Source organism: Meriones unguiculatus, chromosome 11, assembly GCF_030254825.1.
Source record: "Meriones unguiculatus strain TT.TT164.6M chromosome 11, Bangor_MerUng_6.1, whole genome shotgun sequence".
Taxonomy (NCBI): Eukaryota; Metazoa; Chordata; class Mammalia; order Rodentia; family Muridae; genus Meriones; species Meriones unguiculatus.
Genome location: NC_083359.1, coordinates 51,924,848 through 51,939,799, shown reverse-complemented (window position 1 = coordinate 51,939,799; position 14,952 = coordinate 51,924,848). Strand labels below are relative to the sequence as shown.

Sequence of the window (14,952 nt, the reverse complement as noted above, 5' to 3'; positions counted from 1 at the left end):
ACCTAGATAAGTCTCTGGGCTGGCTCTTTCCCATGCCTATCATCTCCTCAGAGAGGCTCCCAGAGCCTATGCTGAATCTCTGGTCTGCATGAATCTCTTCTACTTCTACATTTTAAGGTCCACTAGGAGAGGGATTTTCATGGTATCTTGTCCCCAAAACTGAACTGTGTATGTGTTCTTGTAAGTACCATGTGAAGCCCTCATATCCAGTCTCAGACTGTTACAGTGTCTGAGACAGATTCTTCAAAAAAGACTAGTGATCCTAAGTAAGTCACGTTGCAATCATGTGGCCCAACTTCCACTTCACTGTATTCTTCACAAAGAGGTGACTGAGCCAGTCATGGTGGTACATGCCTGTAATCTCAGCACTTGGCAACAGGATCGGGTAGGTAGAGAAGGGGTGAGGGAAATAGAGATGAAGAGAGGCCTGAGCACAGTACAGTCTACACACTATAGCCTACTTCCAGCCTCAGAGCTCTGACACTGGAATTGCTTTCAATGCAAGGCGTGCAGTATGGGCCTAAGAAAGCACAAGCACTTCACACACAGTAGGTGTCCCATATGTGTTCAAATGGCCAGAGAAGTGGACAGCAAACAGCTTTTTCTTAGTGACACCAAGAGCTAAGGCCAATCCATGGGACTGCAGGCTGTCACCTGTAGGGTTTCCATTCATTGACTTTGATGAGAGTTTTACTCCTGGAAAATTGCAATGGGAATGGCCCTGTAGCTCCCTCTGAGGGTCATCTACCTGAGATCTGTCTGGGGATACATGGGATAACAGACAGGTACCAGAGAGGCTGTGGCTAGGGGGCTATAAAACAAGTTTCAAACATTTTACAACAGTTGTAACCAAAGTAGGATCCCAGATCAAAGGGTTGGCACTGTGAGCTGCAGAACAGACATTGGCTGGCATCATCCCTATGCATGTCAACTGGGGCAACTGCTCCCAAGATGAAGCTAGCCAGAAGGTCCTAAGAGCCTTTCATTAAGAGAACAAAAAAAAAAAAAAAAAAAAAAAAGGCTGTAAAATGGTCCCTAGCCACTGATATAGGGACCCAGGCTGCTGGAGACTGGCACTTGCTTCCCATGTCCCGAAGCAACAAAGTCTGCAGGGGCAGATTCAACTGGCACCTAAAGTTCAAAACAACAGCAGAGTCCCAGGACAGTAGGTCGGGTGGTTGCAACAGCCAGACCTGTGTCAGAAAACAGTATAACTATGGTTATCAAGCACTCAGGACATCCCAGATGCCCAAGACCACACTAATCACCGGCACATGCCAGACTGTCCCTGCTGTCACACTGCTCTTTGGGAATAGAGATGGGGGTACAGACAGAGCTCAGGGGGTCTCAAGGAAGGTCCTGGAACATGGCCATCATGAGTGTTTGCATTCTGTCTTAGGCCACATCCTATGAGCCTCATGCTGTCCTGACCTACACCATGTTGTCTCTGGTACTCAGCCCCCTTCGGAATAGAGAAAACTATAATTATTATTGTTCCCATTTTAGTCATTGAGGAACCTAAAGCCACAGGGGAAAGTATTTTACAGAAAGGATGGAGACTTATCTTGAGGTTACAAAACAAAAACCTGACCCTTTGTACCTGGGTGTCATGTGCTGAGAACCGTATCTACCTGTCCTGCAAGGTTAAGCTAGACTATCCATCTTTTGATTCTCAAAAGCCTGATGTGCTTGTCATCCAATACTCTCATGAACTGCATCCCCAGAGCACAGATAAGAGTCTCCCATAAGTAGTTATGATGACAAGGGACAGCTCCTGAAAGTTCCCCAGCCATTCTTACTGTCATCTTCTGAAGCCAGGTCCTGCTCAGCGCTGGCGTAGGTGCGCACGAACTCAGCGAAGGCCCCATCCCGGTCTAGCAACTCCTGGTAAGATCCCATCTCTGAGATCTTGCCACCACTCATGACAATGATGACATCCACTTGAGGCAGGTAGCTGATACCATGGGTCACCAGGATCCGTGTCTATGGGCAAAGCATAGACCTGGCCCCATTAGCACCATGAAGAAGACACTGACACAGCCTTGTAGAGTATAGAATCTCAGGACCCAGTGGCATGGCTCAGGTCCAAAGCTTTGGACCTGATGGACACACACTCACTCAAGGCAGAATCCACCCAATGCCAGGCAGGAGCAAGAGGGGACAAAGCCAGTAGAACATTGCCTGGATCCCAGGAATGGCAGCAAAATGAACCACAGGCATAGAACTAGTGTTGGGGTGAGGGGGGACAGTGTAGAAAGAAGGGTAATTCAGAGAGTTAGAAAGACGATTTGGAAAGTAAACTCCAAGAGGAAGACAGAAACCACATTCATATGAGGCGACCACACAAATCTGCATTTGTCAGCCCATTGTCTGTTTGCTGTGCTAGAGACCAAATTAAAAGCCTTCTGCACACTAGGCAGGCACTGTATCACTGGACCTTGTCTTTAAGACAAGGTCTTGCTACGTAGGCTAGGCTAACCTAACTCTTTCATCTTTCATCCTTAGTGCTGGGCTAACAGGCACACACCAACATGTTTGTGTTTTAGACAGTAACTTTATCCTTCCAGCTCAAACCCACCACAAAATTGATCTATGCTGCACAGTTCTGCTTGTTTTGGCATGCAAGGCAAATATGTGTGTATCAGACTATCAACACATGACAACCAATATCTTCTTGAAGAGCCAGGTGGTGATAGCCATGGTTTAAAAGTCAATACACATAGCACACCATCTGTAAGGGCAAGAGCAGGAATACTTGCTTTGGATTTGCTGCTTTTCTCCAACCACAACATTTTTACACATTGCTACTTTATAATTAGGAGGTAAGAACCAGTATCACTAAAAAAAAAAAAAAAAAAGCAGGTTTCCTCTCTGGCTAAGGCTAACTGAGCCATTTTCCTACCCCAAACTCCATCGTAAGCCCCGCCACCATGGGGAAGGAATGACAGCCTTAATGAAGGTATGGGTAGTCTCATGAGGAAGAAAGGTCATTTAACCAATAAGGCAATCAATACAAGTGGGGCCAATAACTCACCTTAAAACGACCAGGTAAGACACCTGCCTTGGGGAGCTAGCAAATGGCTCAGTTCATAAAATACCTGCCACACAAGGATCTGAGTTTGATACCCAGAACCCATGTGAAAGGGTTAGACATGGTATCACACCCCTAGCCCTATAATCCTGTCACCAGGGAGACAGAGACAGAAGGATCTCTGGAGTCAGCACAGTTTAATCAGTGAGCTCTATATTCAGGAAGAGATCTTGTCTCAAAGAATAAGGTGGATGATACCTGAGTGAGGACACCCACAATTGATTTCTGGCCTCTACCTGCATACATACATGCACACCAGTAGATAAATACTGCATGTGTGTGCATACACAGAGAGAGAGAGAGAGAGAGAGAGAGAGAGAGAGAGAGAAAGCATGAAAGCAAGCTCAAGAATCAAGGACTTGTCTAGGGCCACACTGCCAATTAACTGAAGTCCTAGCACTATGAGAGTACCTTGTTCTTCAGTAGGCCTGTGGGACCAACCACCTTCTCAAAGATGTGCTTCCCAACATGTGCATCCACAGCCGAGAGGGGGTCGTCAAAGAGGTAGATGTCAGAGTTACAGTACACAGCCCGGGCCAGGCTCACTCGCTGCTTCTGGCCCCCTGACAGGTTCACACCCTAGAAGACAGTGGAGAGGGTGGGTTTCTTGGGATCCACAGGACCCCGGAACCATACAAAATAAGAATGGGAACAGAAGAGATGCTGAGTTGGGTACTTGACCCCCAGCAAGTACTCAGGGAATGGGAGTAGACAGTCAGGCCTCCTGGCACATGTCTATTAGCCCAGCTACTCAGAAGCTGCCTAGGCAAAATCGCCAAGTGAAAAGTAGGGATGACGCTCAGTTACAGAGCATGTAGGCAGCCTGCACAGGGTCTGGGTCTGGTCTGTAGTGCCACAAGAAAGAAAAGCAGATGGGAACCAATGACATCTCTAGACCCATCAATGTTTAGAAGAGTCCACAGTGTGTGTGATAAAGATATTATGATTTGTACGCCTATAGCTGACATCACTACTGTTGCTGTGCTCTGTGACAAGCTTCACTCTGAGCTACTGTGCCTACTGAAGTCACACAATGAAGCTGGTGGCACTCGGCACTGACACTGAGACAGTACTCCAGTCACAGAGGAAGGTCAGCACTGAGCATCAGCAGCCTACTTCCGCCAACAGGTGACCAACACCATGGCCATATACAGCTCAAATGCCCAAACACCTATTGAGTAAACTGCCCAATCCTGTTGAGATGGACACTCCCTTCTTGTGCCAAGGCTATCTCTTGGGCCTGTCCATACATAATATCTTCCTGTGCCAAGGCTAACCCCAATTCTTTTATTTTATTTTATTTTATTTTATTTTATTTTATTTTATTTTATTTTATTTTATTTTTTGTTAGTGCTGGGGACGGAGCTCAGGGGCTTTACCCCTACTGAACAAGTGTTCTACCACTAAGCCACACTATACGCTGCTAGTCATTTTTAGTATTTTGAGATGGGATCTTGCTAGGTGGATAGGATCAGCTTAGGCTGGCCTCAAACTCATGATTCTCTTGCCTCAGCTTCCTGCATACTCAGATGATAGATCCAGCTACAAAACTCCCTTCTAAGATGCCCTTTGGAACTAGCTTATTGACCCAAAGTCAGATGCAGTACACAAAATTGGTCAATCCTTGACTCTCTTAACTTTTGCACTGGGACTTAAAGGAAACAGTCCGGTATCTCCAAGTGCTAGATCACAATATTTATAAAGTGGAACAAGACTAATAAGCAGGCTGCCTACCCACCCCAGCCTGCCCTGGAGAGCCTAGCAATCCTGCCTTGGATCCCATATAATACTCTGATCCTTCAGTTTGGTTGGTACCTCCAAGCTGTAACAACCCAAGGGCCCTAGCCAACCTGAAAGATTTCCAGGTTCACACCAAGGAAAAGATACTGTATATCAAATAAGCAAGTTAGTGGGATGATCTATGGAGACAAGCTCAGCTCTCCCAAGAGGTCCCTGTCACTGTGGGTGGCTGCACTCCCAGCACATACATAAGATAACCACTTGCACTGGTGCAAGTAGGCTGGGAGGCACACTTCAAAAGTGAACAGTGGAACAGGTGACTTAAGAGTCACTCTGCTTTGTTTCTTGACATCAGGCAAGACCCCTAGCCTCTCTGAGTCTCCCTTTCCTCAACAATTCATTAGAGATCACAAAAAAAAAAAAAAAATATCCCCTCATGAGCTGCTATGCAGATGACTTAGGATATAATGTTAGCATGGCAGCAGAATGAAGAAGTGTGTATCAGCTGGTCTAGAGCTGTCTGCATTATCACTCATAGACATACTTCTTAGGTACACTGTGTAAATGACAAGGGCAGTCACTTCTAGTGTCTTGTGACTGCGGGTGGGACAGTATGTAGCAAAAGCACAGCACATATTTTGTTCTTATTCTCTTGGACTCTGCATTACCATGAGAGAGGCTCACACTTGGGTGGATACTGACACCTCAACTCAGACCACAGCACCAAGAGCCATTTGGTATAGACCCTCACCAAACTCACAGAGCTTGACAAAGGAGCAGAGCCACAGGCTATAGAGAGAGTAGGTCCTTGATGATCCACTTGCAGAAGGACAACATTTTGTGTGAAAGGCACTGTGTACCTATCTGTTACATGCCAGCAGCTGACTGCTGCAAACTGTACCCATGCCATACTCACCTTCTCACCAATCTCTGTCCGGTCCCCACTGGGCAGGATTTCCAGATCCGGGAGAAGGGCACAGGCTTCCATCACTGCCTTGTAGTAACGTTCCTGCAGGGGGTGCCCAAACAGTATGTTCTCTCGGAGAGAGTCATTCTGAATCCAGGCCTGCTGGGGCACATAGGCCACAGAGCCCTGTGTGGCAAGTAGTAGAAAGGAAAAAAAAAAAAAAAAAAAAAAAAAAACTTCATGAAAAGACAAGAGCACACACCTGCTTGCAAAAAGAGCCAAGTGTCCAAAACACACAAAGCAAGGACAAGAACAGAGAAGGGAACCCCAAGTGTCCCCAAGTGACACTTGAGCCCCAAGTGTCAAGACACCTCAACTGTAAACCTCACAAGATAGTTAGCCACAGGCCACATCTACCAAGGCACTGGGGAAAATTAATGCACTTTCTGAAACCATCAGCTACAAATAGTTCTTGGACTCAAAACATCAGAGCCTGGGACAAAAGGAACCCAGGAACTATGAAGCAGAATGCAACATGGATCTAAATGTGACAAGCAATTTCCTTTTGTCAATTTCCTTTTGTTCAAGTTGCTTGTCCACTACTTAGAAGAAACAACGGGACACATCTTGAAGCAACAGATATTTACCTGGATCCAGACATTGTCCACTTATTTCTAAAAAAGCACTGAACCAGTAAGGGAAGGATGTGTATTGAAATCAAACAGTGACATAAGTCCACATCCACAAACTTGAGTTCCCAAGAAAGGAGGATGCAGATAACAGACAGGTCCAGGTGAACACATGTGGCACAGGCTGGCTGAAGTATAATCCTTGCTGGCAACACTGTAAGGATCTTATTTACATAGCAGGCAAAGGCCTCAGAGAGAATGAGATGCATGCAGAAAAGCCCCAAGGAACTCATTTTTACAGCACCCTTTAACTGTTCCCATGAGCCGAACTTCATGGGAAGTTTAGCTCAGTTCAGAGCATGACACATCTCATTCCCCTCCAGCTCCATATTGAGAATTCAACTGACACTAGTAAATTATTTAAACTGTGTTTCATACACCGGATTCTGAGATTATTCTAGCCACAGCAATTAACACCAAAGTTATGTTCTATTTACAAGATTCATAAGAAAGAAGAAGCCAGATGTTCTATCCACAGAGACTACAGGATCAAATTGGGGGTTATGGCCTTGAGGGAATGCCAAGATATACTCAGGAGTCTTCACCCCTCCCTAACCTCTTTCAGGCATATATATCATTGTGCTTCAGTCATAGTCACCCTTGTGTCCCTCCTTCCCTTGGTTTTTTCCTCCATCAAACAGCTCGCTTTCTGCTTTCATATCACACACACACACACACACACACACACAGAGAGAGAGAGAGAGAGAGAGACAGAGAGAGACAGAGACAGAGACAGAGAGTATTATTCAGCCTGGAAAACAGTTGGGGCTGGAGATCATCATGTGAAGTGAAATGAGGCAAAATCAGAAGGCAGGAGCTATGAATACCCTCTCCTTCACAGCACATCTGAGCACTCATAGCCTGTTTACTGAGCAGCTACCACACACCACACTAGCCAAGGCACTGGGGTGAAACAAGGAGTGGCTGTCACTGAAACCTTGCCTTCCTAGATAAGCAGAGAGAATGAGGGATGGCAGATGTTTCCTTGGGCAATTTGTAAGACACTGGGCTGAGCCTTTCTCCCAGACCATCTCTCCCCATCCTGGCACCATCCTACCTTGAGAGCCACATGTCCCTCCACCTTGTCCATCTCAGCCAGCAGGGCTGACAGCAAAGATGACTTCCCACAGCCTACTTGGCCCACAACGGCCACAAGGGCTCCTTCAGGGATGGAGAAGCTGATGCTGTAAGGACACAATGAGAAGTCTGAATGACACAATGCCCTATGCCCTCCTTGAGGGTGGTGCATGGTCTCTGGCTGTGCTGGTCAGTGCTTGGAGACCTCCAAGGCTATGAAGCAAGGTGGCCCATGGCCTGAGGGGCCCAATGTAAATGCATCACAAATATTGGCCAACACAGAGCCTAAGGACTATGTGTTACCCAGGAAAGCTGATGAAGTATATTCTCCTCATTGGGTCCACAACAATGTCCCCATGACAAGCCACCTCCAGGTGAACTCAATTTCTCAAGCATCTGAGACTGGCTGAGAAAGTCTAGATGATAGAGAACTAGATGAACAGGCCAGACCTGGAAGAAGGCGCAGAAGACTAGAGGGCTGCCTGAAGAGACCAGAGCTGTGTTCTAGAACGGCCTCATCAACTCTGAATGGACTTTATGTTTGTGTGTGAACATACATGTATGTACTTGGGATGGCCAGAGGTCAACATTGTTCCTCAGGTTCTGTCTGTCTTGTACATTTTTGAGACAAGGTCTATCAATGTCCTGGAGTTTGTCAAGTATACCTTGTCAAGTATACCTTCACCTGAAAATGGACCTTCTCAATTCCTCAAACCCCAAATTTCCCTTGTTACCCAGGAACATGACTTCCTGTGATAATCAGAAGCAACACCTATTAACAAGCTGCTCCTTATAACAACCAAACAGTTGTGATTGGTTGTATTTGAGGGTAAACTGGGGTTCAGAAAAGCGAAACTCAGGGTCACGGAGGTAGAGTGTGCTCACAGCCCCATTGTCAGTGTAGGCCACCTGTGTTCACCTCCCAGGCTTACCCATTCAGTGTGGGAGGTTCACCCCTGGACCAAGTGAATGTTGCATTCTTCACACTGATGCTATTCATCCCTCCACCTAAAAAACATCAGAGACAATGTGCCAGGGGTCATGCATGGCAACAAGTACACATTACAGGTGCCCTGCTCTAGTCCCCTGTAGAAGTTGAGGACTCTCACTGGTTATTAAGAGCTTGGGGACATCGTCTATATCTCAGGCTGGGAGGAAAGAGCATGGCCAAGGTCAAGGAGAAAAAAATTGCACCCTCATGTAAACCTCTCTCCATCAGGTAACTACCATCATACTCCACGTCCTAAGATATCCTCTAGTTTAAAGCTAGGTTCTTTACCCCTCAACTCTTGGATCCTAAGACTTCTTCCCTTTCTGCTCCCCTCCCTTAGCCATTCCACTCTGCCCACAGCCCAGCAGGTCAAACTTTCTGTAACTTCAGTGACAATCAAATGAAAACAGACTTTACTAGAAGCCTGCTAGGGAACAGGAAGTGCTATAGGAAGGTGACGGAGGGGTGGGAGCTTGGCCAATGACCACATTATAAGGTCCTGATTCCTAAGGATCTTGCCATGCTCTGTATGTTTTCTATATGTTTTCCTTTTGCTTCTGTCTCTAGTTTTTTGTTTGTTTGTTTTTTTAAAGTCTCTTAATTAGTAGCTACCTTTGAACACTTCTGGGGTTTCATAGGCCATGAATCCACATCAAGAGGAGATTACTAGTTAAATAAAACTAACCACAGCTCCCTCAAAAGGAAAGGGCTTGTTTCTTAGTATAGTAGGGTTCAAACCAAAGTGCATGTTTGGTTTGATCTGGCAGGATCTGCACCCTCACAAAAGAGGAAGCTGGGTGTGCCACTTCAAGAACTGGCCAGAAGCTGCTGCAGTCACAGTGAACCAGCAAACAGAGCTTTAGTAGGGCAGGATAGGTAGGGCTGCAAGGTGTTAATCACCTCAGAAACAGGATCAGTGGTCCTGGTCCTGGATCAGTGGCACTAGTAGAGAACTGTGTACAGTTTGGCTGCAGGAGCTCTGAATGGTTGCCTTAGTGCTGGTCCCATACCCAGAGAGCCTCAGGACAACAGAAAACCATGGAGGAGAGTTCCAGCACCTGCTTGGACTGTAGTTCTCAAAAAGGGACAACTGTCCTCCTATGGGATACCTGGAAGTTCCTGGAGACAATTTTTGTTGTCACACTGGAATGGCTATCATGAGATGCAGTGGGGAGATGCCAGGGATACTCCTCACGGTCATAAGGCAGTTCTCAACAAGAACTATGAACCCCAAGGGGCACCCAGTGTGAGACCAGTGGAGACCAGCTATTATCCTCACAGAACAACAGACCTGTAACTCACACATCACTGCTGATATCCTATAATAGCCCACTAGGCTCCTGGCTCTACATACACCTCATCACCATTAGCCAAGCCCTGTCTTCAATTCTGTTTACTGGGCTCTGAGATAGAGAGTGTGGGGTTGAAGCCCAGTGCTACAACTTCCCAGCTGGATAGTCTCTCCGGGCCTCTTTCCTCCTGTAAACCAGGGTTGTGCTGCAGTCCCACACATGCCTAGGAACAAAGGCTGCCAGCAGAGCAGGTGCTCACGAAATCTCAGCCAAGGGCTTCTCTGCTGGGGACCTCAGGCAAGTTTGCTGACCCTGACTCCTGCTCCAAGGGCCATGCTATACTGGGTGTATTTGAACTAAACACACATGCCAAAAAAGGCTCAACACTGCTGGTGCCATTAACAGTGACTGTAAAATGCCTAGAAACGCCTAAACAAGACCACAGCTCAGGGGTCAGTGAGAACTATCAAATAGTCTATGAAACAAGCCCAGTGATAAAAATCCATAGGATACCTGGCTAGGCCTGGTGCACAGCCCTGAACTCCCACCTATTCAGGAGACTGATGATGCAAAGTTTGGCCAACTTGGACCCTGTCTCAAAAAGTAAAAAGTAGGCTGAGGCTATAGCTCAGTAGTAGAGCACTTACCTAGCATGTGGAAGTCCCATGTTTGACTCCCAGCAGTAAATTAATTAATCAATCAGCTAAAAATCTCCAATAAAAGGCACTTTTACTCCCATAATCCAGATGACGAAAATGAAGCTCTGCATACACAGACACAGGCAGAAGCAGAAACTGGGCTATTCCTCACCCAGGACAGAACCAAGTCCTGAGCTGAAAAGCCCAGAGTGTCACTCACTGTAGGAGCGAGGGGCACAGATAATAGAGAAGCCCCTTCCTGGCCCCTCTGTAGAGGCTGGACACTGGGTCTTGTAGGCAAGCTGGGCAGAATCAGGTCCTGGGGAGGCCAGAATAAGGATCAAAAAGTCAGTAGAGAAGAGGCACCCACCATCCTTGATTGAGCACCGCTCAATGCTGTCTGGCTCCAGCTCTTCATGAGACAGAAAAATTCTGAGACGCTTGAGGGAGACACTTGCCTGGAGAAGAAGCACAGGATGTGTCACCCTGATAGCATCTGGGCCACCTCCCACTCTAACCCTAGTTAATAAATAAAACCTGATGTCCACAGAAAGTAGAAAATGAAGGGCAGAGGCTGCCTCATGCAATGGGACCTCTGCAGACTGAGTTAGACTTCAACAAATTATTGGTTTCTGGGTCCAAATTATGGGAAGACAATACACGCTGCCAGGCATATGGGCAAAAAGTCTGGGTTTGCTTAAAAATCCTTCAGCAAAGAAAGAATGAAAGCAGGAGAGAGGGATGGAATCAGGAAGAGGAAGAGAGGTCCTCAGAAATTTCAAACTGTTAATCAGGACCCAACAGCAGAATATAAAATTAAAGAAGTAGGTCAAGACCTGTGTTTTTTAAAAACACCAGCTGAGAGAGGCCAGAGGAACATAGACTATTCCAGAAAGATTTTTTGCAATTAAAACCAAGGACTTATCTGAGCTAGAGTTGAGTTCTAGGCCAACCTAGGCTACAAAGCCAAACATTCTGTGCCAAGGAGGAAAATGTGTTTCTTTCTCAGAGTAGAGTCAAGTAACCCCTTACTGCTGAGATAGAAGCCATTCTGGGATCAGCAATGGATCCATGCACAGGGATCTACTTGAATCCTCCAAGCCACAGCATAAGCAATTAGGAAGAGTGTGGTCAGGACTGCACAAGTAAATTAGTGGGACAGATTGAGTCCAAGCTGAGGAATCTGTGAACACCATGGCTTGCAGCACCCATTCCCATTCCAGGTTCCTTGTCACCTACACAACTATACACAATGTTGCTAATGACCATGGGAGGATGATGACAGCTCCCATGTCCACTCCTGATTTCCACTGTCCCCCACACATCTGCATGATGCTAATGACCATGGGAGAATTCTGAGAGCCCCTGTGTTACCCTCCTTGGCCCCCTCTGTCGGATACACACCTGCACAATGCTGCTGATGACCATGGGCAGGATGTTGAGTGGGAAGCGCAAGATATTGAATAGGGCTAGGGACACAAAGGCTTTCTTTGCATCTAAGATGTTGTTTTCATCCACAGTCACATAGACAGCAAAGGTTGACAGGGCCACCTGCAAACAAGGCAAAGTGTTAGTGATGGGGGCACAGCTGCACCATCCTCAGAGGGAGGTAGGGATTCAGACCTCTCTGTGGAGTATAAAAGCAAAAGCCTGAGGGAGGTGGGAAAGGGTACTAAGGCAGCACACCTACATCATAAGGAACTAACCAGAAAGATGGATGATCATGAGATTTTCAAATACCTGGCCACTGTGGTTAAATATTCTTGGTATGCAGGTGACGCTGGGGTCCATTCCCAATGGTACAAAAATACAGCTCAATTGGTGAGAGTTTTTCTCACATGCATAAAGCTCTGAGCTCACCCCCAGCACTGCATGAACCAGGAATATCTGTAACCCCAACACTGAGGAGAAGGAACCAGGAGGATCAGAAATGACAGGTCATCCCTGGCTATAGAGGGAGTTCAAGGCCAGTCTGGACTGAGAGACCCAGTCTCAAAAACAAAAGAAAAGCCAGAAAGTGCCAGCAGTGAGGATGGCACATAACAGGCTGGTCATGCTCCAAGATCAGGGCTCTCTGAGCAAAATGGCCTCGGTATGGCAGCTTCATCCTTTGCCTGGAGAAAACAAACAAAGCAGTCCTGAACAACCCCAGAGAGTGGCTTGGTTCAGAAGGGGACAAGTGCCTAGTGAATCTGGTCTGCACATCCCTCCTCTATTGCTCAGATAGGAGCCGCCTAGTACCACGTAGTGGGCAGGGACAGGTACCCTGAGGGTCCTCTGAGACACAAGAAAATAAGCAGTTCAGAAAAGCATACATAGTACAGATGGGTAGCCCTGGTCTAGGAGCCACCGAGGGCTTTCCCTTGGACATAACCTGAGCAAGAGCAGCTATGCACATCTGTGCCATTTCAATCACCCCTAGAAGGCAGTGGGGTATGAAACTAGAATCTATTTACCCAGAACAAGCATGTCAATTCTGTGGCTGAGCGTGGGTTCTGTTCCTCAGGTAGGTCTCCCCATATATGACATAGAGCTGACACACTTATGAGGATAGCCAAGCCAAGTGCTGGGTGCAAATCCTACAAAGTCACCCAGGAGGCTGACTTTATTCCACCTTATACTCTTGGCCAGGTCCCTTGAACCATGTTACCAAGGACTCTATCCTCTGGGAAGCCTGGGTCTGATACAACCAGCAAGGAGATCTACTTCCTGCTCTGCCTGTCACTATCTAGCCAGGAAACCCAGCGAGACTTTTAGAAGAATAATCCAGGCTCTGTGGCCAAGAAGGGAGGCAGTGCTCCAGAGGACACCAACACCCTATTTGGGCAACCCCAGATGGTAGCCCCCAAGCAGCCTGGGTATATAAGTCTTACACATTTTTTTTAACTTTTTACTTTTTTTTTTCTTGTGAGTGATTTCTTTTTTTTTTTTATTTTTTTAATTCTTTATTAATTACACTTTATTCACTTTGTATCTCCCCTGTGGTTCCCTCCCTCCTCCCATCCCAATCCCTCCCTTCCTCTACCCTCTGCATGCATGCCCCTCCCCAAGTCCACTGATAGGGGAGGTCTTCTTTCCTTCCTTCTGATCCTAGTCAATTAGGTCTCATCAGGAATGGCTGCATTGTCATCTTCTGTGGCCTGGTAAGGCTGCTTCCCCCTCAGGGGGAGGTGATCAAAGAGCAGGCCAATCAGTTTATGTCAGAGGCAGTCCCTCTTCCCATTACTATGGAACCCACTTGGACACTGAACTGCCATGGGCTACATCTGTGCAGGAGTCTTAGGTTATCTCCATGCATGGTAGGTACTTGGTTGGAGTATCAGTCTCAGGAAAGACCCCTGTGCTCAGATTTTCTGGTTCTGTTGCTCTCCCTGTGGAGTTCCTGTCTTCTCCAGATCTGTTTCCCACTTCTTTCCTAAGATTCCCTGCACTTTGCCTAAAGGTTGCCCATAAAGTCTCAGTATCTGCATTGATAGTCTGCAGGGCAGAGCCTTTCAGAGGCCCTCTGTCAGACTCCTGACTTGTTCCCTCTTTTTTCCTTTTTCTAAAGCTGGAAACAGCCCAAATTCCCCTCAGTGGAGGAATGGATGCACAAATTGTGGTATATCTATACAATGGAATATTACCCAGCAATAAAAAACAAGAAAATCATGAAATTTGCAGGTAAATGGTAGGATCTGGAAAAGATCATCCTGAGTGAGCTATTCCAGAAGCAGAAAGATGCACACAGTATATACTCACTCATATAGACATATAATATAGGATAAACCTACTAAAATCTGTACACCTAAAGAAACTAATCAAGAGGGAAGACTCTTGCTAAAATGCTCAATTCCTATCCAGAAAGGCAAAGAGGATGGACAACTTTTTACTTTTTAAGACATGTTTCTACTATGTAGTACTGGCTATCCTGGAACTCATTACATAGACCAGACTAGCTTCTGGCTCCTGGGTGCTCAGGCGTGTGCCATTATGCTTGATTAAAATTTATTTTTTAACTCACATGTTAAAAACTGTACATATTAATGAAGTGGTATGTAATGCTTTGACACATGAACTCACATCACACACCATCTCTCAATCATTTCTCTCTCCATTGCAGTAAAAGCACATTTTTGGTTCTAGCCTTTCCAAATGGACCAGAAGTATATGGTCTATTTGTTGCCACTGTGCTTCCATATAACAGTAATTTAATACCTATCCATCAATCTCTTCCCATCCCCCTCTCTCACATAAAAATGTTTGCTCAGAATCCTTTTTAAAAAGTCAACACTGGATTTCCTAATTGTCTGTAGTTATGTCCCCCTTTTCATTTCACAATGGAACATTAGCAATGAAAAATAAGGAAATCATGAAATTTGCAGGTAAGTGGTGGGAACTGGAAAGGATCATCCTGAGTGAGCTGTCCCAAAAGAAGAAAGAGACACACGGTATATAATCACTCATATAGACATATAATATAGGCTAAACCAACTGAAATCTGTACATCTAAAGAAACTAATCAAGAGGGAGGACCCTGACTAAAAT

The 14,952-nt window shown here is 46.1% G+C and overlaps 1 protein-coding gene across 5 annotated transcripts in view; it reads right to left on the bottom strand.

The window, feature by feature from the left end:
* Nucleotides 1–14,952, bottom strand: part of Abcc1 (ATP binding cassette subfamily C member 1) — a 126,144-nt gene that overhangs the window by 41,403 nt on the left and 69,789 nt on the right. For all 5 annotated transcript variants that reach the window (XM_060364245.1, XM_060364246.1, XM_021657547.2 and 2 more), the window contains 7 exons: nucleotides 11,830–11,976; nucleotides 10,796–10,883; nucleotides 8,437–8,512; nucleotides 7,485–7,611; nucleotides 5,748–5,924; nucleotides 3,503–3,670; nucleotides 1,800–1,983 (listed from right to left, as the gene is read on the bottom strand). In XM_060364245.1, coding sequence (XP_060220228.1) covers nucleotides 1,800–1,983; nucleotides 3,503–3,670; nucleotides 5,748–5,924; nucleotides 7,485–7,611; nucleotides 8,437–8,512; nucleotides 10,796–10,883; nucleotides 11,830–11,976 — 967 coding nt within the window. The remainder of the gene's footprint in view (nucleotides 1–1,799; nucleotides 1,984–3,502; nucleotides 3,671–5,747; nucleotides 5,925–7,484; nucleotides 7,612–8,436; nucleotides 8,513–10,795; nucleotides 10,884–11,829; nucleotides 11,977–14,952) is intronic.